We start from the raw sequence: 26,961 nt of genomic DNA, 5'->3' as shown, positions 1-26,961 counted from the left end.
GGGAGGACCTGGATAATGATTTCAAGAAAGCTTTCAAAAGGGCTCCACGGAAGATATTAGTAGGTGACTTTGTGCAGATATCATCAAAAGAAGCATTCAGCTGGCTGTTAGCAAATTGCTGTGATACTCCCTGAGCTCCAAAACCTGTTTCTATGTAGATAAGACTATAGAAATTGGATGTGATGAAAACAGAGATCCTGGTGTGGTTGCAGAGTATTCCCACTGGTTTCTTCAGACACTTGCATCCAGGGAAATACCAGTTTCATGAGCACAGAGACTAGAAGTGGTCCAAATCCAAGCCAGAACCAGTGGGGACCGTTTGTGGCAAGCGACAAACCAGGCTGGGGAACTGAAGTGGCTTGAAACTGATTTGTTTGAACTCTGAGACCCAGTACGATGTGTTCACTTGCAACCAGTTTCTTCCCAAAAGCCAGCGTGTGGGGGAAGTATGCTCTGTATTTTCTCCTTTGTGGGGAAAAGGAGATGTGTGTGGAAGAAAGGGGTGTATTGTCTCTCTAGGTCCCTTCTTTACAACCGCTAGACAAGAGACCGTGGAGGTAGCAGACAGCCTGGTCCTAGGACAGGGAGTAGGATTGTGATGGCTGGGGTAGGCAGCATATGGAGATTTGGGATTGTTGCAGGTAGAGCAAATGTGGGCATGCCTGAGGATGTTGGTGTTCTATAGAAATGTGCACACTGAAAATTTCAGCATTGCTCTACTCACACTTAACGTGTTCTGTCATTGTGAGAGTCCTGGTGCATCAGTCTTCAGAAAGTGTTTGAATGCAGGGTAACGTGTTCCACTGACGGGACGAGTACGCTGAATGGAGAAGTTTTCACTTGAACTTGTGTGAAATGCTTATTACCCAACGTGCAGGTTGCATTGTTTTCATACAGACAGCTGAGTTGTCGTAATGAAAAAATAAGTACTTACAGAAATCTTTTTTTCTTTGCAGGGCAAGTTCATTAGGATTAACTTTGATGTTACTGGTTATATTGTCGGGGCCAACATTGAGACATGTATCCTCCTTCATGCTACGTCAGTGTGAAATGCAAGTTTCAAATGTTTTTTAACCCTTGATTTTGTTGGAATGTGGTGAAAGGTTACCATATTTCTGGATTCCTTTGACAATGTCTCTCCTCCTTTGTTTCAAAACAAGTGCTTGAATGTCATGAAGCCGGCATGCTTCCTCAGGCTTAAAAATTGGATATACCAACGCTTAGCACTCTGAAGTCTGCTGGAATTTTAGGCTAGACTTAAAAACAGGGAAAGGAATTCCTTGTCAAAGGAATTATTTCAAGCGTGCTTGTTCTATGTATGTTATCTTTCTGAGGGGACACCAGAAAAACCCCACTTTCCTACCTGGAACCACTGTACTGTGCCAAAGGTTGCCCCTCAGTGCTGCAAGAGCAGCTCTCTGCTGGGATGGAGATGGTGCTCAGCAATGAGTGACAGCGCTGGAGGTGCTGTCCTGCCGGTCACCTTCTGGTTTTGCAGGGCTTCTGGATACCGGGGAGGTTCGGCAACACAAGGCCTACTACCAATTAACGCTGAAGCCTAATTCAGTTGTAGTTTTAAGGTCCATTTTTATGTGTGATTGCATAAGAACAAGTAAAAACACTTATCCTGAAAGCCTTCTCTAAAGTTGTTTTCTAAGGATGTGTAAACTTTTCTAGTCTGTTTAGCTGCTTCTCTGTGGGGAATAGAAACAGGGTGGCCATAAAGTTATGAAATGAAGAGCCTTGGTAAACAATATCTTGTGAGTATTAATCATAAACATTGATGCAACTAAGCTTTCATTCTGTGCCTGTGAGTTACACTGCTTCATTTTAAGGATAGTGTGTGTGTTTGGTACTGTCATAAAATATAATTTCCCAATAAGGCTGGGAAAAACCTGCAGTTATTCAAAATATGCTTTAATGTTGAACAACTTTTTTTTCAATTTGGTGCTTAGTACAGGAACGAGGGCAGTTCTTGCTTTTATGAAAGTTTTGAATAGTTTTGCCCAGAGGTTTATGAAAACAGGAGGATTTATCTTTTAGGGAATTCTTTCTTCATCGCAGGAACTTGCCCTTGTGTCACTTCAAATAGTGGTCCCACATTTGTTTTACAATATGGAATATCAAGACATGAAAATTTAAGTAACACAGCAGCTTGTTGCAGCTTACTGGACACTATCAGCTGCACAAATTCGAGTTTGGAAACTTTTTAAAGGCAATGAAGAATAGTCTGTTTAAAAAAATATATATATACTTGAAAGAAATGCTGAATGTACTAGAAAGAGTACTTTAGTGTTCAGCAGCTGCTGGGTTTTTGGTACTTTGAGTAGGACTCAAGTCCTAATAGAAGAATGATTGAAAAAGAATGAGACCAGCTCCCCCTCCCACTTAGGTCTCAGTGATCCCTTACAGACATCAGCTGCGTGTGGCGGGGAAATGTAGACAGCATCCAAGAAACGAGTTTGCTGGAATTAAATGTGGGCTTCTATCTGTCTGAATTTGAAACCCCTCATTTCAAGTTACTGAAAGTTTGTATTGGATGTAGTCCCGTCATTAGTATTAAAGTTCCTTTTGGTCCTTACGTAATTATATAGCCTGCTTTGAGTTCCGTGTGCACTGGATGGCTTTTTTACCAAAAATTCTAGAACATCCTTGACTAGCAGTAATCAGACTTGTTGGAGAAGTCTCGCGCTGTTCGTCAGGCTAAAGATGAGCGGACGTTTCATATCTTCTATCAGTTGCTAGCCGGAGCAGGAGAGCACCTCAAGTGTAAGTTAAGAATCTCACTGTTTAAATCTGTTGCATTTGTGTGCTGAGTTTGTTATTCTAGTGTTAACACAGTTGAGTTTGAACTGTTGTTTGGTCTTGAAACAGCGAGTTTTAGAAGAAGAAAGAAATGAAAAGCCAGGTGGCTTATTTTGAAGTAACTTCTGTGTTTTGTCAAGTATGCTGTCAAACAACTGTTGCATTTCAAGCAAACGGCTGCTACATGACAAAGTCCTGTTTGGGCAGCCTGGTGTCCTCGGTCTCTGGCCAGGAATCGCTGGATTGAAACGGCAGTGTGCTCCCAGCTGATTAATAACAAATCTGGTTGGCAGTGACAGCCGTACCCACACCGGGCAGTGCCTTCAAACTAGGGAGAATAGCAGCCATTTCGTCAATACATAATGAAACTTTCATGAGGCTTTCTTCACCCTTTGCAGTACTGTGCTGGTTATCTTCTACCCTTTTCTCCTGGTAACTGGGGATTCCTGCTAGGCTGTGATAAGTGAAACTATTTGAAGGTACAGACTTCAGAGAGTTGACCCACTTTTTGTCCTGTGTTAAATAAACTTGCGTTTAGCATCCTTGATCTGTTTATCATCAATACCCAGCTCCACTTCTGCTTGTGTCTGTTACCTTCCAATAGAGGTGCTTGTTTTAGGGTACTTGAAACAGGGATTTATGATTATGCTAGACCTGAGTCAGGTAATGTTCTTTTTGCAGGCATAATGCATTAAAGAGCTAATGTAGGATGCTTCAGATAGGTGTTCTGGGAATCTGGCTTCAGCTTTTAGGGTATACTTATCTTTTTAGTTTTAAAAGAATGAATTACTAAGCTGGTATAATGGCTTGTAGCCATAGTTGAGGAACTGATTTTGTAAAGCATAGGCTGTGTGTTTAGTGAAAACAATGTACAGGTGGGTGTGAACAGCAGTTCCTTAGCTTGTTGTTCTTTCTCTTCTCCTTTACCCCCAATACAGCTGACCTGCTGCTTGAAGGATTTAACAATTACAGATTTTTATCTAATGGCTACATCCCTATTCCTGGGCAACAAGACAAGGATAACTTTCAGGAGACTATGGAAGCAATGCATATCATGGGATTTTCACATGACGAGATCTTGTGTAAGTTAAGCCTCTTGGATTGTTAAAGTGTACTTTTTGTCCCGTGCACATGTGTGTACACACTTGCTAATTTAATGTCACCAAATTTAATGTTGTTTCGGTGTCTTGACAGCCTGCAACAAGTGTTTGCTTAATGTAAGCTTAGAGTTGAGTTAAAGACATTTGCCTAAAATGTGTGGTACAAACTTATTTCCTTTCTGAACTTGTGCTTCAAGTTTGAAAGGAAAATGATGTAAGTAACAGAAGAAAAATTTGCTAAGTTGAACTCTCTTCAATTAAACTGGTGCATATGTCTTTCGTTAACACAGCAATGCTGAAAGTGGTGTCTTCAGTGCTACAGTTTGGGAATATTTCCTTTAAGAAGGAGAGAAATACCGATCAAGCCTCTATGCCGGAGAATACTGGTAAGTTGGTCACGCTTGTATGGCTTCCTTTAACTTGAGCTGCAGTTTTCTTCCTATCGTTTGTTTAGTGCATATCTTTGGGTACAGAGCAGCCTTCTGAGCTTCCTTGTTAAAGTTTCCTGGCAAAAAGGCGCCATGATTGCGATGGTAGTAGCCAACAGGCAGTTATTAAAACTCTCATCTTCCATTCTCATAAAGCAGACAAATTCAGGTATCCATCAACGGAATTTATGCTGTTTGCGTTGCTTCTAAACTTTAAGTATTTCAGTTGTAGTCCTGTTTATTGCTATCTACAAAGACTTAAGCACTAGGAAAAAGTGCATGCTTAAATCCGTTTGTTTTCTTTGGTTCCTGACAGCAGTTTTCTTGCCAACGATAAGAACCCTGGAGCCAAGCACAACTTCCATAGTGAAATGGCTGAATGTAAGAATGCTATATTTCAGAAAATCTGATTTCTGAAGTGGTATGGTAGTGTGACTAAAATTTATCAGTACCCTAAATGCAATGCAATCAGCGTTTTGAGGAGTTCTTTCTTCACTAAAATAGCTGATGAAGCAGTTCTCAGATCTTGAATTTAGTACTTCAGTTTTGGCCTTTTAAAGGCTGTCATGGAAAGTCAGCTTTGAGAACGGACCTCAGTGCATGGAGCAGTAGGAATCATTCATGAGACCTGCTGCACACGCACGAATCAAATTCTTGTCTGTCTTGTTTCATAATTGCCCTAAATTGCTGTGTGCGCGTACTGCTTGGAGTGTCCAAAACTTTTGTGATTTCCCAGGGCAGTGGCCTGCTGCCCAAAGTACTCCAGCAAGCAGGTATGGATTAAAGCTCGACAATCACTGACTGGACACTTGGCTGGCAGTTGGCATTTGGGGTTTTGCAGGGAGAAAGAAAGGTTGGGTGGGTGGTTGGGTTTTGGGGCTTTTAGTGTCAGCTGAGGCAGCTCAGAGGAGTATGTTTCCATTTAAAAGGTGAAATGTACGAAAGATATAAATGCCTCTCACTTTCTGACTATCTTCACTTTTGTTTTATTACTGTTGGTTTTGGGCATAGAATTCTAAAGCATATCTATATCCAATAGTGTGCTATTGAATAATTTTAATACCGAATATAGAATTTTGAATAAAAAAGTGAAGATGCTGAAAAGATAAAATTGCAGCTAAAGCATGTTGCTGTTCTCCTGCATTTTAAAACTATTTTACTAGGTTATCTGGTGATATTTTTTTACTGTACCGTTTTAAAGACACGGAATGAAACTGATCTTCATCTGCTTGTCATCTGTATTGTCACACCTCACTGATGGGTTTCCCTAATATACTACAGCGAAATAAGTGTCATGACAGTGACAAGTTTAGAGGTGTCTGAAATAGGGCAGATTTGTCTCCCCATAGACAGGAAGGAATTTGTGTGGGTAGTAAAGGTGTGAATCCAAACAACGTGGATTAAAAAAAAAAAAGGAATAGTTAAAGAACCATTTCAAGTATAAACATAAGAGATAGCAAACAGTTCATATAGCAGTCCTGGAGGAAGGGGAGAGAGAAGCTGTTTTTACAGAACCAATTCACACTTGCCAGGTTTAGAAGCCTTTCTTCCAAAAGGTTCATAAGCAATTTCATAAGGTTTGTACTTCAACTGTAACAGAAGCTTCTCCAGCATCTTTGCCTTATCCAGAAAGTATAAGTCGGATAGCCAGGGCTTGCTACAATCAGTGGACAATTAAGTGGACATTCCTCAGCTGTAAGTGAACAAGATGAGTTGTATGTTGGTTTTGGTACAACATTGATCAAGATGAAGAAAAAAAAGAAACAATCCTACATGTCAGTAATAGAAAAGTTGCACAGAGCGCTTTTAAATGATTTAACTGAAGGAGGGAAACCGGGTGATGCTACTTCACTCACTTGGTGTTGTCTCTGCTGTTGGTGCAGCCCGGGATATGGCTGCTGTTCTGGCCTGCAATTGCACACGCTGCCGGCTCATGTGGAGCTTCTCATCCACCAGCACCCCCAGGTCCTTCTCCTCAGGGCTGCTCTCAATCCATTCTGCACCCAGCCTGTGTTTGTGCTTGGGATTGCCCTGACCCAGACCCAGGGCCTTGCCCTTGGCCTTGCTGAACCTCACGAGTGCCGCACAGGCCCACCTCTCAGCCTGCCCAGGCCCCTCAGGACAGCAGCCCTTCCCTCCAGCGCATCGACTGCACCACACAGCTCAGTGGCATCGGCAGACTTGCTGCGGGTGCGCTCAGTTCCCCTGTCCACGTCCCTGACAAAGATGTTAAACAGTGCCGGTCCCAGTGCTGGCCCCTGAGGAACACCGCTTGTCGCTGATCTCCACCTGCACACTGAGCCACTGACCGCGACTCTGAGTGCAACCATCCGGCTAATTGCTTACCCACCGAGTGCTCCATCCGTCACCTCCATGCAGCTCCAATTTAGAGACAAGGATGTCATGGGGGACAGTGTCAAATGCCTTGCACAGGTCCAGGAAGGTGATGTCAGTTGCTTTTCCCTTATCCGCCAATGCTGTAACCCTGTTGCAGCAGGCCACCAAATTTGTCAGGCACGGTCTGCCCTTAGTGAAGTCAAGTTGGCTGTCACCGGTATGGCTTCACTAAGGGCAGATTGTGCCTGACAAGTGCTCATGTAGGTAGCTAAAGTGAAAGGAATACTCAATTTGTGATGCCATGTTAACTTCACTGATGCAGCTATGTTTTGATGTCTGAACCATTCTAATGAATGTATAGCAGACAGAACTGCAGACTTTAAAATCAAGTAGTAGCATTTTGAATACCGTACAAAAACATCCTCTGCTTTTATGTTGGTATTATCTTTTTTTAATGTAGGTTTATAAAAAAATATTTTTATTTCAACAGTAAAACAATGAGCTGCCAAACTAGAAAACTAAGAGGTTGAAATACTTACTGAGTAGAGTGTGGAGAGCTTCCTGCTAAAGGGCAACACTTACCCAGACCTAAAAATATCTTTAGCGTCACTTTCATTTTTAGAAATTTGGAATCATAAGCACCTAGCCTATTGGAAAGGTTATTTGAAAAAAGGGGTTGATGCAGCGAGAATATCTGATGAGGGTGTGGGTAATGCATAATTTCAAACAGTGAACCAGGACACCAGGAGAATTCAAGCTGTCTAAAAGTGAGCTGCTGTATGCATTATTCTAAGCAATTTAAAACGTGGGTTTATAATATTTTGTATAAACAATGTATTTTGCTGTAGTCTACAATACAAGCATTCATAGCATTATGCTGCCATACCTGCCTAAACTGAAGCACAGGTTTTTAAGCAACCTTTAACGTGATGGAGTTGATGTGTGACACCATGCTGTGCTTTTTTTTTTTGGAGGTGAGAAAATGTTCCCATTAAAGTAATGAAATGAAGGCCTGTGTGTGGGCAATAGACTGCTGCATGACCTCCTTGTAACTTTGTGAAATGTAGCATTTTCCGCATTCCCTTAAGGAAGTTCAGTGAGTACTTCTGTAGAGACTTGCATCAACTTTTGGGATGAAGTCCCACAGACACAGGCTTTGCAGTAGGGTAGGTCTGTCCACAAGAGAAGCGCATCTTCCTGACAGCTATTTTGAATAGCTGTTAAATTTTTCAGTTGGTTCATGAATGCCTTTGTCAGTAGCCTGTTTCACCCATGTTGCTAGCTGCTGTGGAGGATTTAAGCACTTACATTTATTACTTCAATCTCCAGTTGCACAGAAACTCTGCCATCTACTGGGAATGAACGTGATGGAGTTCACCCGGGCCATACTGACACCACGCATCAAAGTCGGCAGAGATTACGTTCAGAAAGCCCAGACCAAAGAACAAGTAAGTTGTGGTGCTATGAAGATGAAACTGTACCTCATCCTGATTCCTTCTTAATAAGGAAAGGTGGCATTAAATGCATACTGGCACCAACTTTGCTGTCCTCATTAAACATCCTTTAAGTGGTAAAAGTCAGTGGTAGAGTAGAAGAAACTTCCTTTTCCTTGGCCTTCTGTTGGTTTTATCCTTTCATGTAGTTATACATACCAAATGCATAGAGCTTTTGTTTTTATGGTACTGTTTAGAAAACGCATCAACATAACATCAAACTGCATACTATTTCAGCTGCTTGTTTTCTTTCCCCAGTGGTATTAACGCCATTGAACTTCTGTTGTTGCTCAGTTATTTTTGATAACATCCATGTCCGTGTTCTTTTGATGACTTTTCCAGAGTAAATAAACTTTCCTGTTTGGATTTACAGGCAGACTTTGCAGTGGAAGCTTTGGCAAAGGCCACCTATGAACGCCTCTTCCGCTGGCTTGTTCACCGCATTAACAAAGCTTTGGACAGGACCAAACGACAGGGAGCGTCTTTTATTGGAATTCTGGATATTGCTGGGTTTGAGATCTTTGAGGTACTTTAAAACACTGATCAGATTTTTCTTTTCCTCCCCATGTTGTTGTGCGTTCAGGATTAACTGTAGAGCTACTAAACACATGCATGTTCCAAGGCTGCAGAAGGGTTTTGGGGTTTGTAGCACATGAATGCTTTGACAACCCTGAATTATAGTGCCAAAAAATCAAACAGTAAACCATTCTCTGATATGTGATGTTTCTACAACAATTATGTTTCCCTATTACGTGCTAGTTCAGTATAGGTACCAGGGAACATAAGAGACTTTGAATAACCCGTTTTCCAATTTTCTTTACAATGTACTTGAATGTTGCAGGGCTTTCAGGGGATTTCCTTACAAGGTCAAATTTTTGACTTCCAAATGTGTGGTAAATCCTGTCACTGAATTATTCTTGCTTATTAATGTTATTTTTGTAGTTGAACTCCTTTGAGCAACTCTGCATTAACTACACCAATGAGAAGCTTCAGCAGTTATTCAACCACACGATGTTTATCCTGGAGCAAGAGGAGTACCAACGAGAGGGTATAGAGTGGAATTTCATTGACTTTGGACTGGATCTGCAGCCTTGCATTGACTTGATCGAAAGACCTGTGAGTTTGTGCATTAATAATACTCTAAGGAGAAGAGGTTCATCTCAAGGGTTTGTCTTGCAAATTGTAGGACTGTACAGAGATTTCTTGCAAAGCTATCGTGGAAACAGTTAACTTGAATGCTGAATTCCAAGGCCTAAAATGCCACGTATTAATAAAAAGTATTTATCCTTAAGGGGTTTTGACCCGATGTTAGGGTGAAACACTCTGCTAAAGATATTAAGCAACTATTTTTATACCTTTTCCCTTGCACTAATGAAGTCTAGTCCTTTCACTTTCATATTAAACCATGGCAGTGCATTATAGGAGCTTTAGGGTGGTGACTTAGTAAGAAAGCTTTTCAAGACTTAAGGTAAAACTTATAATTTGAAATCAATGGAAAAAAATCTGAAACTCCATTTAGGATAAACTTTCTTGCAAATCTGCCTTTTGAATAGGACAGTAATATTTTAAAGGTGGTGTTATCGCTGCACTTTGATATTCTGGCTGCTCAATATACAGAAGCTGAATAAGACTTCAAAGCAGTAGGAACAGCTGGTTTCAGGAAGGGACTTGGAGGACTGAGGATCATAGTTCCTGCAAGGTTCTCTTTGCATGTCAGAAGTATGCTGTCAAAGTTATTTTATGACTCTGTTTAATTAAAACTAGAGCATTGCAGTTACTGCTCTGTACGTTCATCTGTGTGTACTCTAGAGTACCTAGAGTCGGCAGTGCCAATGATGCTGTGCATCCTGAAGAGCAGAACAGACACACTCTGGCATTGGTGGTTTTTTGTTTGGTTGTTTTCTTCTGTTGCATTAACAAAAGGGAAATCTTATTTCAGTTATCAAAATGTTGCATTTTGAGAGTGGAGCTTAAAGTTCTGTCTCCTTGGAAGGTAAAATCTCTGCCAAAAAGACTGGAGGCTTCAGAATGGGGGTGTTCTCAATATGCAGATGTTTTAAGTGAATATTCTAAAATGCATTGAAGTACTTTTTTTTAAAGGAAATGTCAGTATGGTCTTAATTGTTCAGCAAATGAAGTATGTGATGCTATGTAGTAGGCAAAATATAAACATCTTCAAATGTTTAATTTCTGAGTTCATTAGGAACTTAGGAAATACAAATCTTTATGGACTATTTTTCCATTCTGTTCTTGTGTATATCAGTCTGTCTTCCCTGAGGAAAATGATTGTCAAACAATTCTACAGCTGTACAATGCAAGTGTTGCTTGTTCCCTACTTCATTCTAAGAATAAACAAACCCTCTAATGGAGTAGTGTATAAAACTGCTGGCTGCTGAAGTTAAGCCTGCTGAATCCCTCTGGATGCTGCTACTGCATATCAACACAAGGCTTGGCAAGGGAAGGCTTGGTGGCTGCCACAGTAGTATCAAGTGGCTGGGAGGGATAATTGTCTTCAGTTTTGCCAACATTAAAGCATGACAGTAACTACTGTGGAAATCTGGGTGAGCTGCTGCATAGGTATGTGCTGTAGAAATGTTTGGAAGGGAACTCTGGAGGTCATCTATTCCAGTCTCGTCTGAAAGCAAGGCTTCAGGCAGTACTAGGTCAGCTCTATCGGAGTCCATATACATTGGAATGAATTTGTTTGAACCAGTCATAATGCCTTCATGGAACTGAATTCCCCCACAGTTTGCTTTAATTTATATCATACTAGGATCAATTTTTTATTGTGGCATTCAATTACGTGTTTTGAATACAAAATATTATGAAATATATGCATATTAAATAGTAACACAAATAAAATCCATCTGAATTTCAGGCAAATCCTCCTGGTGTGTTAGCATTACTGGATGAAGAATGCTGGTTCCCTAAAGCTACTGACAAAACATTTGTGGAAAAATTGGTCCAAGAGCAAGGAACCCACTCCAAATTCCAAAAGCCAAGACAGCTCAAGGACAAAGCAGACTTCTGCATTATTCATTATGCAGGGAAGGTAAGAGTTAAATATTAGATACTTGGTTAGAAACGTTGGTTTAAGGAAAGTGTTATGAAGTACATAGCTACCAAATTTAGAAGTACTTGTGCAAGAAGGTGGCCTGGTTTTATTTTCTTGGACATAAGGGAGTGCCCTGGTGGAACTCTTGTTACCAAATAGCAGACAGAAATGAAAAATATTAATATTAAATAAATATTTCAATTCACTGAAATTTTGTTGTCAGGCCTTAGAGGTGAGTTTCTTCAGGGCTTACTAGAGTAGTCTATTCTGAGTATCTGTTCCCAAGTTGATAATGCATAAGCAGGGCTATGTCAGTACCATCGTGTTCAACTTTATTCCCTCAGTTCAACACAAGACTGTTCCCTTCTATAGCTAAGCTGATACCCTTTCACCTTTACTGTTAATTCAACCTTTATTTTTCTGCTGAGGGGCAGAGCTTGGATGCAAGGTAAACTGGTCCATGAAGCAGCCATGTAATCCTTGTCAGCATTTTGTAGACATTTCATGATCACCAAGTCTATTCTGTAGGGTCACACTATGTAACCAGTTTCATAAATAGCCATACTTAATCCTAGTACCATTTCTTGCCCTGATTTAGAAGAAACTGACTGTGAATTGTACTATCTTTTAATTTAAAATATTAATGGTATCTATTCATTAATGTTTGGTGGCACCAACTAGATAATTGTAGCAAAAAGTAAAATAAATGTGTTGCATCAATATTTAAAATAATAACTTAGAAATAGTCAATCACTGTTGCTACAGTTAATAGTAAATTGGCTGTGAAACAAAAGATTGCCTTTAGATAATCAAAATGAAGTAAAATATCTTTGTACCCAAGTACAAAGAAGTAGTTGTTTGGCAGCAGCCAGCCATTCTTCAGAACATTGCAGGCACTTCTGTGATACTGGCCCTGCATTCATTGTGTTACCGTCTTCTGACAGAAGGTGCTTTTCAGTTACCAATCTGAGTGTGTATTTCCTTCAAAAGTGAAAGCCTTGTAAAATATCTTCCTGTAAGAAAGACTAAGATGCTCTCAGCTGGTTTTAGATGGTGGGAGTATTTGTATTTGGCTTGCCTTCCAAAGTCCTTATTTAGAAGTAGCTACCTTTTGGTCTGGTTGAAGCAAAACCATGCTACCCAGAGGTTCTGTTAGATTTTTATTTTTTAGAGCTCTCTTTTGCATTGTGATGAAGTCCATGTTGGTAGCATGGAGTTTGCAACTGCTGAGCTATAGTTTCATGGCAAAACCACAGAACTGGTTCTTTCAAAAGATAAGATCTTTCCTTGTTTTGTTTATAGAACAAAATGTTTAGGTAGATCTGCTATAGTGAAACTAAAAATTTATTTTTTCAGCATGTTCTTAGTTTAACCTAGGCATTTATGTACAATAATTAAGGTCTGTGTTGGAGTTCTTTCTACATCTTCACAGCAAACAGCAAAGCCTTATTTTGTTACTGCTGCTAAGCTGAGAAATGTATGCTAGCTACTAGTAAGCAAAAAGTCAGATTAAGTTTAAATTGAATTCATTATTATTTACTTTTACTCTTTCAAGAGAACAATACATTTTAGTGGTACTTTGAAGTGCTCTGAGGAGAGACAACTAACTTCTGGCAAGCGAATATTAAAAAGAATGGGAGAAAAGTTATCAGTATACTGTTTTGAAAGCTTATTTTTAAAGCTAGAAAATCTAAAATTAAGAAAATCTAAAATTAAGGCTGGTAGTATATTGTGACCGTTTGCAATTTGTCTGCTCTACAGGTAGACTACAAGGCAGATGAGTGGTTGATGAAGAACATGGACCCCCTGAATGACAACGTGGCTACACTCTTGCACCAGTCTTCTGACAAATTTGTTGCAGAACTTTGGAAAGATGGTAAGAGGTCATGCTCTGAGTACAGAAGTTGTTAGAGATTTCTCCTTGCTGGATTAGTTCTCTTTTTTTGTGCCTGTTCTGTCCTCACTTCCACCTCTTCATTGTAAATATCTACAGTGTTTTCTCTATGGTTTAGTACCAAAAGTACAAGAGGGAAGCTGCGTTGCTCTTACGGCCCTTTGCACATATACCATTTCTGAGTAGCTGCTTCTCACATTCATTATTTGAACTGATAACTCACCTACTACTTGTTAACCTGTGTCAAATTTTATCTGTAGAATTATGTCTAAAACTCCTGACTTGCTGCATTGAAGTCCTGAATATAAACAGCTGCATCTTACATGAGCAGCACAGTGCAGGGGTGGGTGATACCCTGGAAAACTTATTTCCTGAAATAAAACTCATTAACAGCCAAACCAGTGCTTAGATATTCCATATTAAAATCAAATGCAATATTTTTCCTACTAAACTGCACGTTGCTGTTTAACTGGTTTAACCTGCACGTCAACTTAAAGTATTTCTCGCCATTTTTTCCCAAAATGCTCCAAGAAGCAGAAATAGCCAAATAACTACTAAGCAGGGACTCTTATAGTTTTTAACATCACAGTATATTAATAACAGTATATTTACATGTCATAGTGCATAAAGCCTGTACTTTCTTACTCCAGGAAAAATTCCAGCTTGTGATATAGGTGTTGCTGTAGGTTAATTCAGAGTTTCCATCTTCTCAGGAGTACTTACTTGGCTCAGCTGCAGAGAGGTGTTATAATGAATATATTAAGAACTTTTTGGTTGGGGATCTGCTCCTTCCCTTTTGAGTACATGTGTAGAAATGAAAGTGGTTTGGTCCAAACATTCAAAACCTGCTTCCACAGATAATTGAAATGTGCATGGAATATGTTACGGCCTAATAGCCTTTGTAGCACAGTTAAGTCTGCTTGCAATTGATAAACCTGTTCTGTATACTAACTGAAGTGTCTTGTGTGTCTGCTCTTCTGTCTTTCTGTTTTTGCTGTTTCTCTGCCTTAGAGATTCAGAATATTCAGAGAGCCTGTTTCTATGACAATATTACTGGTCTTCATGATCCACCAGGTGAATGGATATAAAAACCATAGGCCTACTAAAGGCAGGGCTGTTGTATCTACAGGAAAACCATTTTTGCTTGTAGGCTTGCATGAACTTTTTCATTTCATGCTAAATTTAGGTATACCTCCACAAGGCAAATGTTCTGAGTGCATACCTATTCAGTTGCTGCTGCATACATATAGCATCTATATTATGCATTGCATTTAAGCATTGCAGATGAAAAGGTTTGTTGCTTCCTAGTTCCAGAATTGCTTCTTAAATGATAATTCTGGTAGCTCCAAGTATTTGAGACAATGCATAAGCTTTATAACACTATCAAGCTTCTTTCTGCAGTCCAACATTGACAAAACTCTGGATGGTTTAGAATGTAGGTATGGCTTTTGAGAAGGGGAGGTAAAGAATCTATGAAAACTATCAGAAATGCTGCAGTTTTATTAGTGGAGTAAATAAAATAAATTTCTCCTTGACTTACTGGAGTTGTTCTATTTTAAAAACATGTTTAATATTTCCCCTCATAGAAATTGCATGTTTTTTTAAGGTATTAAAATTAAACCACTTACTTAGATATTTTGAAGAAGCTTTAGATATTTTTATCCAACCTCTTCATCCTTCCCTTCTTCCTCTCCAAGTTTTGAAATGTGTGTGTGAAACTTGTGCCTTCAAACTTTGCAATTTTTACTTGAAGCCTGCTGTTCTTGATATACTACATACTTTAGGCTACAAGTGGTGTTTACTTAAAAAATAAAAAAATAAAAAAAATTACCGGAGAGTGAGTTGAGAAGTTTTAGCCAATAGGTAATTTCATTCATGCTGTTCAGTGACTGCTCTTAACCTACAGGGAAGACATATTAACTTTAATATTGATTATTTCAATATAAATAACCTTAATATAGTTGGAGGACAGAGGGGAGCAAAAGAAAAGACACACAAATTAATTTTGATTTATTCACAACATTTTAAAACTGTACCTGGTCTTAGAGATGCCAGATAAAACTGAATGGTGTCCAGTTGTTAGTGGTGTCTGTTGGGTGCGTGTTAAGTTGTTACATTCATCTTCTGTAAGATTGATTCCCAGTAATTTCTATCCCCCTTCTTCTGTAGAACTCAATTCTGCTCCAAAATAAATATTTGGGATATGCTCTTATGAACAACTTGCTACCAACTTATTCTTCTAACTCTAATAAGCCGCATAGATTCTTGCATTTAAAACTATGTGTGGAGGATCTGGGCTCTGCTCTGTGCTACATGAGACTTGCAAGTGGTTATCCAAACTTATTGCCCTGTATTTTTCTGCTTTTAATCTTCCTGTTTTGTATAGATTTTTGAAAGCCATATGCATACGAGTATGAAATAAAAAATACTGTCACTTTCTGATTCTTTATATACGAAACTAATTCTGGTAGTGTTTCCCTTTGCTTTGGTGTAACTGAATGTGAAGATAACATTACAAAAACTTAAATTACGTAATAATAAAAATTAAATTACATAATCTCTTGATTTCATGGAGAACCAATGCATGTTGTATGTTTATTCAGTACTAAGAAGTACCAGCTATTATTAAGACGTAAGCCATGTTTTTCCATGTTTAAGCAAGCTGTTCAAATAACTGTTGACATGCACATAGAATCACAGTCTTGTTCATGTTTTTGGCCTAAGGGTCTTAATGATGACAGTCAGATTTGTAATGTGGGCTGCTAAAGAAGCAGCCAGGGAGATCCTTACCCAAAATGTTTCAAAATCAAAGAAAACCTTTCTCTATTCTGATGCTTTATGGCAGCTCTGAAGTGCATGGGTGTGCAGTTTTCCTGTTTTGAAACCCCTCTTTTGGTGAGGGAGGTCTCCGCAGTTGTATATAAAACTTGAAAGAATTATTCAAAATCTCTGAATAGCAAAAGTCTGGCAAATACTTTTTCCCCTCTTGTCACTGAAATAATACTATTTCCAACTCTTCTGTAGATCATTGCCTTCAAACAAATTTGAGCATTCAGTAAAACTCGTACTTAACCTATATGATTGTCATAAGTGACTCTTCATTTTAAAAAAATATGAACAGATAACTAATTCCAAATGTTCAACTCAGAAATATTTTGTATGGTAAGAATTCGAAGAATTGCCAGTTTCTAGGCAACTGTTTTTCTTAAAAGTTCACTTAAAGAAAATGGCTTTACTGGTCATGTGGAACTGCAAGTAAAGAGCTGGATATTTTAGTAGGTTCCTACTAAAGCTACACTACTCTGCTGTATAAGTTTGTGGCTTCTGGTTCCACTGCTTCTGCACAGCGTCCCTAATACCTGCTGACTGCCTTGCCTACTGATGGCATCTTCTGTCATTTGTTCCACAAAGCTTTTGCTGCTGCACTATTGCTCTTCTTTCTGTGCATCTTTATACCAGACAAATATTAAGGTTCACTTAATTATTTTCTCTTGTCCTTCCCAGTGGATCGTATTGTCGGTCTGGATCAGGTCACTGGAATAACAGAGACTGCTTTTGGCTCTGCATACAAGACCAAGAAGGGCATGTTTCGTACTGTTGGGCAACTGTACAAAGAGTCTCTCACCAAGCTGATGGCAACGCTCCGAAACACTAATCCCAATTTTGTTCGCTGCATCATTCCAAATCATGAAAAGAGGGTATGTGCTACAGACTACTCCTTGAATTCTTTCTCCTTCTTAATAAGAGTATTTATGTGCACTTTAAATTATGCATGCTGTCTGGGTATTCCCTTTGAAATGAGAAGGCAGGTGTTGCAAAGCTTTCACGCTGACCAATATGCTTTGTGCTACCTGATCTAGTAGTTGCTTTGGGTAACTTGATCTAGTGGAAGGTGTCCCTGCCCATGGCAGCAGGGTTGGAACTAGATGGTCCTTAATGTCCTTTCCAGCCCAAACCATTCTATGAATATCTTCTCAGTATTCCCAAATGCACCCCCGATTTAGACAGTTGATTTTATAGAGAGTATCTTGAAAAATTAAACTGCAGTTTTTCATGATTGCAAATTAAAAGTTTAAAAATCGTGTTTTTGTTTGTCCAGGCTGGAAAATTGGATCCACACCTAGTTCTAGATCAGCTTCGTTGCAATGGTGTTTTGGAAGGAATAAGGATTTGTCGACAAGGATTTCCAAACAGGATAGTCTTCCAGGAATTTAGACAGAGGTAACAATGTGCATAGTCTCTTGAGGTTTTTATTTTTGAGATGAAGTTTCTTGTTCAATTATTGGAAGGAGAAAAAAAACCACACAAGTAGAACAAAATCCATATCAGTGTGTGATGTCTTGAAGTGGTTTGAACTCAAAGCAGTTAAATGCTTAGTTTATCCTAAAGAGAATAAGGAAGGGAAAGCAACCTAAAATGGGCTTCTGGAAAAACTTTCTGGAGGAACTTCTTAGTCATGCACTTGGTGATAATACCTGTATGGGTTTATAAAAATATTGATTACTGGTAAATATAAAGACTCTTTTTTGACTTCAAGGTACGAGATCCTTACTCCCAATGCAATTCCAAAAGGTTTTATGGATGGTAAGCAAGCCTGTGAGCGAATGGTAAGTATTTATGCCTAAATATTGTTAAAACACTGAAAAGTTGAAACAAAAAATGTCCTTTTCTTGACAAAAAAGCCATATACTTGTCTATCCATGTAGATCAGAGCCTTAGAGCTGGACCCCAACTTATACAGAATTGGACAGAGCAAGATATTTTTCCGAGCTGGTGTCTTGGCACACTTAGAAGAAGAACGAGATCTGAAGATCACAGACATTATCATCTTCTTCCAGGCAGTCTGCAGAGGATACCTGGCTAGAAAGTATGTGTGCTTTTATGACTGGATCCGCTTGTGATCACAAGTCTCTTTGATAGGTAGCTTGGCTTCAAAACTTCTATCTAAAGAGAGATTTTTCTTAAGAAAGTATGTTGCCTGAAATATTGTAGTTGTGTCCAAGGCAAAGAGGTAAGTCTTCACCTACTAATTCTAATCAGACTTTGTACCTTCATTCCATAACAATATCTGCTTTTCTAGGTCTTGGCTTTATGACACATGGAGCTGTTTACTTAAATATGGCTAATGATGGCAAAAAATCTCTCCTGCTCAATCATAAGTTCTCAGAAGTACTCTGGAAAACTATTTTTATGAAACTAAGGAGGAGTTCGCTGTCTAATCCATCCTGATTTTTATCTCTTTGAGGAAAAAGTCTGTTAATAAATAGCATTTGGAAAATGGAATCCAGCCCTTGCCTATCCCCTTTACTTAAGGAGTTAAGTGATTGACTTAGGTCAATATAGTCATTAAAACTTTAAAAAAAAAAAAAAAAAAAAAAAAAAGTCTGCAAGTGCTCTAGGGTTGGGTAACCTTTGTAAAAAAAAAACAAACAAAAAAACACAGATGGGTGCATATGATGTTTTTAACATGAAATGTTTTGCTCTTTCTGTCTTCAGGGCCTTTGCGAAGAAACAGCAGCAACTGAGTGCACTGAAAATCCTGCAGAGGAATTGTGCTGCATATTTAAAGCTTAGGCATTGGCAGTGGTGGAGAGTCTTCACAAAGGTTTGTTATATTCTGTTACTTTCTTTGACTTTTGTAAATAGGTGAATGTGGTTTCTCACTTGTTCATTTCAAAACTTTGCAGGTGAAGCCTCTTCTTCAGGTGACTCGTCAAGAAGAAGAACTTCAAGCCAAGGATGAAGAACTAATGAAGGTGAAAGAAAAACAGACAAAAGTAGAAGCAGAACTTGAGGAAATGGAAAGGAAACATCAACAGGTTTGTGCTGCAGATCAGCTTTTAGTATGTGAAATGTGTTGCACTATCTCCTGTGTTGAGGGAGGCATGTAGGAGAGACCTCTGATCAAAATACTGCTTTTATCAGATGAGTTAACTGCCTTCACACTTGGCTGAAAACAGGAAAATAAAAGCTGAGCATTCCTTCAGGAACGTGGAAATACTATATTAAAGGAAAAAAAAAAAGGCAAAATAATAGTTCTGTTAGTGTTCCCTGGCTTTGAAAGAACCTCACTAGCAGCAGCATTTTTCTCTTCAGTTATGCTTTCAGGGTGGGATATTTCCGTGCTGTGTCACGGGGACATAGGAAAAAATTTTTGACAGTTATTGGGCAAAACATAAATGAATTTATAGTAAGTAAGACTGGTACCAATCTGAAGAACAGCTGAAAATGTGTCAATAGAGACAGATACGTATTTGTCACTGTGGTAGCTGAGACATGATAGAACTGTGATGGATATCTAGAATGGGAAAATTTTAATTCCTATTCTTGAGTTTACATAGCAAGAGGTAGTGTTTCAGTTCTATTCCAGTGACTGCAAGAGCCAGCCTCCCTCCAGCTACCTGGAGGTAGCTGCTCTGCTACTGTGCAAGGATGAGGGGTGCTTCCAGCAAACAGGCACTTCCCTCACCTTTTTGTTGCTTGTAGAACAGTGCAAGTGGGGCAGGTGCACTGGTGGGGTCTGCTCCTTAAAATGGGAGGGGCAGTTGAGTGATTGTTGCTGTAGCCCTATTCCTGGAGTTGGGGTCTTCTGGACTGCTGATAAAGCCCTGTGCTAAGTTTTCACTTTGGGTGTGAACCAGGTAGTCTAGAATTGGAGCAGAACTTAGTCTTTAGATAACTTTGTAGTTGTCACATGTGTGTAGTCTCACAAGAGACTTCAAAACATCAAGTTTTTACTGCTTTACAACTTTGTACTACTTGTCTAATATTTGCAGCTTCTAGAAGAGAAAAACATTCTTGCAGAGCAGCTGCAGGCTGAGACAGAGCTCTTTGCAGAAGCTGAGGAGATGAGGGCTCGCTTGGCTGCCAAAAAACAAGAGCTGGAAGAAATTCTCCATGACTTGGAGTCCAGGGTTGAGGAGGAGGAAGAAAGAAATCAAATACTGCAGAATGAGAAAAAGAAAATGCAGGGCCATATTCAGGTATGCCTCTTGGTATCTGGAAATGGAAAAGCATGCAAACAAAACAGTTAAGGGTAGGAAAGCTTACCACCTCCACAGCAAGGAGGAAGTCAGTTCCTTAGCACCACATATGGAATAAAATTAATTTGAATTTTTTCTTTTATCTTACTGTGTTCAGTGTGTTTAGATTTCTGTGGGCTCCAAAGGTGTGAGGATGAGGAAAGAAAAAGCAGAAAAGTCAAAATGCACTGTTCTATCTATTGCATATGCAGATAGAGGACTAAAGGCAGCAAGCACTTCTGAGTGGGCAGGAACCAGGAATAGCTGCATGGGTCTTACCTGCTTTTTTCTAGAGACTGATGGGATAATATCAGTTACAATACCGGTTGTGGATGCCCCATCCCTGGAGGTGTTCGGGACCACATTGGATGAGGCCCTGGGCATCCAAGGGTGCCATCCCTGCCCATGGCAGAAGGGGTGGAACTAGGTGATCTTTAAGGTCCCTTCTAACCCAAGCTGTTCTGTGATTCTATAAGAAAATGTTTTTTGATTAAATCCAGTGATTATCATGAAGAATATTCCTCCTTTGAATTTTTATGAAACAACTTCATCTCCTTTGAGTGAGTTGTTTTTTGTGAAGACTTCAGATGCTTCCCTTTGAACACCTGGAGACCTTAAAATCCTTATGGGTTGTGGGGATCCATAACTTAACTGTCTTTCAAAATACTCAAAGTACTTGATAAATCCCACATCCCACAGCTTGTGATGACTTTTAATAAGTATTGATGAATGAAGAGAAGCACAATAAATTATTACTTTTCTGCTAGTATTTAAGTATTTGTGCCAATCTCCGAACAATTTCAGTTATAATGTTGAGCTCTAGACTACAGGAATTCAGTCTCCTGATTTCAGTGTGAGTCTCTTCCCAGACGATTACAGTTATACCCAAGGCCCTATTCAGATGCAGTGTGCTAGGAAGTATTTGACATAAAACCCAATCTAACTTGTCATTAGGTAGTGCTGGGTCTATTTTCCCTCTGTGATGGATTTTTATTTTATGTGCAAAATCAGGAAGGTGAAAGATTGTAGTGGAATGAGTATATGTTTCCTAGAGAGCATGCTTCAGCCAAATCTAAAATACAGAGTACAAAAAAAAATTCCATGTGTGTCACATGGCCCTTAATTTCATAACCAGTTTGTTAGATTCATTTACAATATCAATAAAATAAAAGTATTTTTTAGTTTTATTTAGGGCAACTGGCTCTTTAAAATAATACTTTTCCACCCAGCAAAAGAAATAAAATGTTGACACGTAGGTAACCTGGAAAATGCACACATGCACTTGCCTTTCTTCCCAGGACCTAGAGGAACAGCTTGATGAGGAGGAGGGAGCTAGACAGAAGTTGCAGCTTGAAAAAGTGACAGCTGAAGCTAAAATCAAGAAGATGGAAGAAGAGATCCTACTGTTGGAGGACCAAAATTCCAAATTTTTGAAGGTGAGACCAGTATGCATGGGTAGAGATTCTGCTCATAAGTGTTAGTAATGCAAGTGATGGTTCTCAAAACGTTTGAAGCTGCTGCTGTCTTACCATTAGAGTTCGTACCTTGAAGACTTGGTGGGGTTTGAACAGGTCGAAGCTGAGAGACTTGGAGTTTTTCAGAAATGACCTTTAAAAGGGTGGCGTTTGCCATGTGTTCTTAATGGTTTCATGAGTCTTCTAATCTAAGAGCTTTAAACATTGTTTGTCATAGCTACGGTTGTTCTTTGTTAGCCATACAGATGCTACCATTGTTTTCTCTGATCTATACAGATGCTCTTGGATGACAAGTGAAAGTGACCTGGTTTTGCAAAAGCGCGCAGTAAATGCTGTACAAAAACAAGACCTTCCATGCCTTAAATTCCAAATCTCTCATTCTTGGGAAAACAAATGTTCATGTTTCTACACTATTCAAATTGATCCCTAAGATTGATGGGTCAGTCACATGAAATAAAACGTATTAATACACTGTATGTGAGACCTCTATATGGATTTCATACATTCAGTTATTTGTGCTGTTTAGAGACTCTTTGAGTCATCTTTTAGAAGTTATTCTCTACACACACCCCTGCCCTTTCTCCTAACTAGGAAAAGAAGCTGATGGAGGATCGAATTGCTGAATGTACTTCTCAGCTGGCTGAAGAAGAAGAAAAGGCCAAAAACTTGGCCAAACTCAAGAACAAACAAGAGATGATGATCACCGATCTAGAAGGTTTGTTCTTACTACATTTGCCTATTAACAACTGGGAGGTGACACCAGAGAGGAATGGATCGCCTGTCACAGCATTTGCAGTATCTGTCCCATTCTGCTAAACATACCCTTACATGTGGATACCTTAATAGCTGTTATTTGTTATCTATCTTGTCAGAAACTGTGCTTTTTCAAGGCTTGTTGCATCTGGCTGCTCCATCTTACTCTTCTTTAACTTGTTTTTCAGTTTTGAGATTGTTTCAGTTAGATGCATTCTGAAATTCATGATGTTGCAGGAATTTTTTTTAGTAACAAAGTAAAACATCTGCCTTGTGACATTGCTACACTTTTCTAAATAGCATATTAGGCAAACATATTTCTGAAATAGTGTTACTAGCCAAAGCATACTAGAAGCCTAAGCAAATCTGAATTGTTTTGTTTATCAAAAATAGTTCAATTTCTCTGTCTGTTTGTTCTGGATTGTTTAGCTATGTTGTCACAGGCTAAACCTGCCCTATATGTAACCCTTCTTGATTTAAAAAAAAAAAAAAAGTGGTACATAGCTATTACACAATGTGAAGAAACTGCCAAGTCCAAGCTGCAAAATATAAGGCAAAATTGCTCTTCGTGTCCTAATTTGGAAATAGTTTTTCACCAACTTTATTATGGCATGTCTTACTACATCTTTTAAAATGGATGTGCTTATGGGAAGAATAGCGAAGCTTAATTTTCTGTTATAAGTAGGTATTGAACTAATAGGGATAGTAGGGGATTGATGTGCCTTTTCTTTAAAAATCATTCAGAGACCATAAGGTGAGCATAAGTAAAGCTTGTTAACTGGAAAAAAAATGCTTGAGTAGTTGTTTACTCAAATTAAGATTAATGTTTTTGAAGATATTTGACAGATGGGTTTGGTTATGGTGCCATTCCAAGACATTTTGGATGACCAAAAAAATGGAAATTAAAGCTTAACTATAAGGCATGCAATTTATTGGCTAGTGAAACACTGTAGAATAATATTTACTGTTGGAGATAGTTCAAGAAGCCTTAAAGCTTTCTCTGCTAGGGTCTTGGCACTGTTAGGCACTGAAATTCGGACCAAAAAATAATTCAATTTACTGTGAGCTTTCTCAATTACAAAGTTGGGTCTTGTGACAGTGTTCTATCTAAAGCTCCTGAGAACTGTAATGTGAAAACAGAAGGGAAAGTGCAATTTTTTTGGTCAAGAATTGTTTAGAGAGACTATTAGTCTTTTTTCTGGAAAATCCTAAATTGCCCTGGGTGGCACTAAGAGATGATTCTTGAGCATGGCTCTCTTTCTATATAGAAGATGAGGTCTTAATCCAGGATGTAAAAGAAGTCTGTACACAGAAGACCCACAAAATATTGACTAAGTCTAATAATTTATGATAACGTATGTAGAATTGTGCTAATGCTATGCTAAGAACTAGTGATTTGGCAAAACCTTCCTGTCAGTTCAGTTTATTAACACACCTAGCCATTAGCAAACTGCTAAACAATGCAGCTAGGAACTATCTTGCTCAGACAACAGGCAGATAAACTAAATGCATTGTATTGCTATGGCACCGATCAGTGGATGTCTTTCACAAAGAAGTGCCTCAGGGCAGGAGTATATCAGCTTGAAAAGCAAATTACTCTAAGGGTCACAAACCTTGCTAAATACCAATGCGATGTGACTTAATGGCACAGATGTTTCCAAAAACTGTGATTGTCCAAGTTTTCTTAAATCTGTATTATTTTCCAGTAGACCTTTTGGAGTCTTGCCTAGCCCTTCAAAAACTATGCAAACTGTCATTTTTTCCAAGCCTTAGTTGATCTTCGTTTTTGAACCCGTATGTCTGTTATCATCTGTCCTAACAGCTCAAGCTGCCCTTCTCTTAGATCCCATTCCTATTTTCTGTCAAGATTGGGTTGTTTCTGTTCCCCTCAAACTTTCCTTCCTCTAGAGTTGCTGACTTTTTTCTTAACTTTCTATGCCATAAAGCTCTGCTTCGTTATTTCATTTTTGCCTGTCAGCCTTCCAGTTACAGACTGGAGAAAGAATTGACACAGTATAAACTAAACTTCCACGCTTCCTTCCACCCTGTTCCCCTGCCCATGAACTGTCTGAGGGTAATTGGAAGAAAAAAAACCACAACACTGATAAATCTTTGTCACTTTCCTAGAGCGCTTAAAAAAGGAGGAGAAGACCCGTCAAGAATTGGAAAAAGCTAAAAGAAAACTTGATGGTGAAACAACAGACCTACAGGACCAAATAGCTGAGCTGCAAGCCCAGATTGAAGAACTGAAGATCCAGCTGGCCAAGAAAGAAGAAGAGCTGCAGGCTGCTCTTGCCAGGTCAGAGCACCATAGGGCTTATGACTACAGAAAAGTGGTGGAAAGCTACTCTACCAGACTGCTTTTCAGTTGTATAGAACTGGGGATATTAACACAAGCCAGTTCACACTTGTGCTAGGGCATCTGTAGCCATCCATGTGCTGTGAGTGGACATGGCAAAAAGGGAATTTAGTATTTTATCTGTGTCCTTGCTCTACAAAGCAGACAAAAAATTGTATACTTGTGAAACTAGCATTGGATCTTTATAAGCTTTTTAGTCTCCAGATTCAGGCTTAAGAGGGAAAAACATGAGATTGTTAGTGAGTTGTCTTAATGGTCAGAGTATTTCCAGTGATTGGGATAAATTATCAAGACTTGTGCAGTAGCCTTGCTGTCACACAAAAAATAGAAAGGGTGTTTATATTATATTGAATAATGATCTGTTATTTTGCAGAAAGAGAAAATTCTACAAACAGGGTACATTTTTGGAACAGTGTTTAGTGGCATTTACAAAACTGGAATACTTGGATGTTAACTTGAAAGGTTGATGATTCTTATAGTGCATCTTGAGGCATTGTGCTTGTCAAGACATTAAGAAAACTACTACTGCACTACCTAAAAAGTTTTACAAAGTCTATTTTTTCTAAACTATCATTTGTGTATATAATTAAAGCCAGACTGTTATGAGAATAGATCTGAGGCTAAGAATTATTAACTGCTGTGCCCCTGTTTAACAGAGGTGATGAAGAAGCAGTTCAGAAGAACAATGCACTGAAAGTGATAAGAGAGTTGCAGGCTCAAATTGCAGAACTCCAGGAGGATCTTGAATCTGAGAAAGCATCACGCAACAAGGCAGAAAAGCAGAAGAGAGATCTAAGTGAAGAGTTGGAGGCTTTAAAAACTGAATTGGAAGATACCTTGGATACCACTGCAGCACAGCAAGAGTTGAGGTAGGGTCATACACCTGTGTAAGGCACTAATAAAAAATAGTCTTTAATTTACCAAAGACTAAAATGTCGATTTTTTTTTTTTTTGATAATCCTTGATGCTTGCTCTAGGACAAAGCGTGAGCAGGAGGTGGCTGAGTTGAAGAAGGCAATTGAAGAGGAAACCAAGAACCATGAAGCACAGATCCAGGAAATCAGGCAGAGACATGCTACTGCCTTGGAAGAGCTCTCTGAACAGCTCGAACAGGCCAAAAGAGTAAGCAGAAAATGAATTACAGAAATGTATTGTTCTGCCTCAGGATTTTACACAAGTAATGTAACTGTTCCAGTCCCTTCCACTGACATCTGCGGAGCTAAGTTGTCTTTCTCTTTCCATATGTTACTATTGTAATTGAATCAAATACATCACACATGTAACTATTAGATAGTCTTGGCATCTGTCTGAAAAGTCTTCATTAGACTTGGAAACAGTGCACCTAGAGATAAAAGTCACCTGGGAATTATCCAGCTGGCCACATGCTTATTTGGTGAAAAGCAGCTCTCAGCATGAGAGAATAGCAGAATGCTTCCAAATATGGTAATTGTAGCATCAGGACTCACAAATAACCAAGTTGAGTGAAGGTAGTGTAATCCAGATACTCTTAACTTAGCACTTGTCCTGTGAACTCCAGTGCTAGATATCTGTGGAGCGTCTTGCCTATTTGGACAGCTGTAATGTCTTCTCTGGTAACCAGAGCAGGTAGGAGGAGGCACCACCTTGTTATTGCACTCAGGCTATACTAGTAGGAATAATGCTGTCTGAGTGTCTTGTTCCAATACTGACAGAAAAAATAAATCTGTAGGCAGTTATAGTAATGGTTGTTCACAAATTTATTTGTGGACAATTCATATACTGTAGTAATATTTTTATGTAGGGAGTACATGTTCTATGTAGGGACTTCCTTAAAATACTGAGAAATATAGCAGTTAATGCTGGTGAGAATCACATTTTCTCACCTGAAGATCTCATGCATATACTCTCTTCTTGTTCATTAAATGCTGTCAATAACAGTATGAAAAGATGGAAAAATACGCCACAATTTTAAACAAAGGTCCTCTGGGATAATGTCAGTTTTGGTGATATAGTAAGAACAGGACTTAAAGTAATTGGCATAAGAGATATTTCAAAAGATCTTTGACAAATGTCAGAGCAGTGGTAAAAAGCGCTTTGTTATGCACTTCCAAGCTGCTATGCCTACTAAAATCAGGGCAGCTTTAGTTAATATCTTCCCCTTTATTTCTGTGAGATGAGCCATGCTGATCTGTTAATGGGCACATTCCTTCCTACTTACAGTGCTACTCCGTCATTTTACAGCACTGATGTCCCAGTTCTTG

The 26,961-nt window shown here is 39.0% G+C and overlaps 1 protein-coding gene across 4 annotated transcripts in view; it reads left to right on the top strand.

The window, feature by feature from the left end:
- MYH10 (myosin heavy chain 10) overlaps nucleotides 1-26,961 on the top strand; it is a 103,067-nt gene that overhangs the window by 61,118 nt on the left and 14,988 nt on the right. For 2 of the 4 annotated variants that reach the window (XM_066980319.1, XM_066980318.1), the window contains 22 exons: nucleotides 957-1,020; nucleotides 2,671-2,769; nucleotides 3,744-3,887; nucleotides 4,196-4,291; nucleotides 8,000-8,118; nucleotides 8,537-8,689; nucleotides 9,106-9,279; nucleotides 11,042-11,215; nucleotides 12,980-13,094; nucleotides 14,124-14,186; nucleotides 16,617-16,810; nucleotides 17,212-17,333; nucleotides 17,650-17,719; nucleotides 17,819-17,979; nucleotides 18,609-18,717; nucleotides 18,800-18,931; nucleotides 19,889-20,095; nucleotides 21,433-21,570; nucleotides 22,201-22,324; nucleotides 24,490-24,661; nucleotides 25,378-25,590; nucleotides 25,699-25,843. In XM_066980319.1, the coding sequence (XP_066836420.1) occupies nucleotides 957-1,020; nucleotides 2,671-2,769; nucleotides 3,744-3,887; nucleotides 4,196-4,291; nucleotides 8,000-8,118; nucleotides 8,537-8,689; nucleotides 9,106-9,279; nucleotides 11,042-11,215; nucleotides 12,980-13,094; nucleotides 14,124-14,186; nucleotides 16,617-16,810; nucleotides 17,212-17,333; nucleotides 17,650-17,719; nucleotides 17,819-17,979; nucleotides 18,609-18,717; nucleotides 18,800-18,931; nucleotides 19,889-20,095; nucleotides 21,433-21,570; nucleotides 22,201-22,324; nucleotides 24,490-24,661; nucleotides 25,378-25,590; nucleotides 25,699-25,843 (2,988 nt within the window). The remainder of the gene's footprint in view (nucleotides 1-956; nucleotides 1,021-2,670; nucleotides 2,770-3,743; nucleotides 3,888-4,195; nucleotides 4,292-7,999; nucleotides 8,119-8,536; nucleotides 8,690-9,105; nucleotides 9,280-11,041; nucleotides 11,216-12,979; nucleotides 13,095-14,123; nucleotides 14,187-16,616; nucleotides 16,811-17,211; nucleotides 17,334-17,649; nucleotides 17,720-17,818; nucleotides 17,980-18,608; nucleotides 18,718-18,799; nucleotides 18,932-19,888; nucleotides 20,096-21,432; nucleotides 21,571-22,200; nucleotides 22,325-24,489; nucleotides 24,662-25,377; nucleotides 25,591-25,698; nucleotides 25,844-26,961) is intronic. The other 2 variants (XM_066980321.1, XM_066980320.1) reach the window with 1 other exon arrangement.

The sequence above is a fragment of the Anser cygnoides genome, chromosome 19 (genome assembly GCF_040182565.1).
Source record: "Anser cygnoides isolate HZ-2024a breed goose chromosome 19, Taihu_goose_T2T_genome, whole genome shotgun sequence".
Taxonomy (NCBI): Eukaryota; Metazoa; Chordata; class Aves; order Anseriformes; family Anatidae; genus Anser; species Anser cygnoides.
This window is presented reverse-complemented; position numbering and strand designations above follow the sequence as displayed.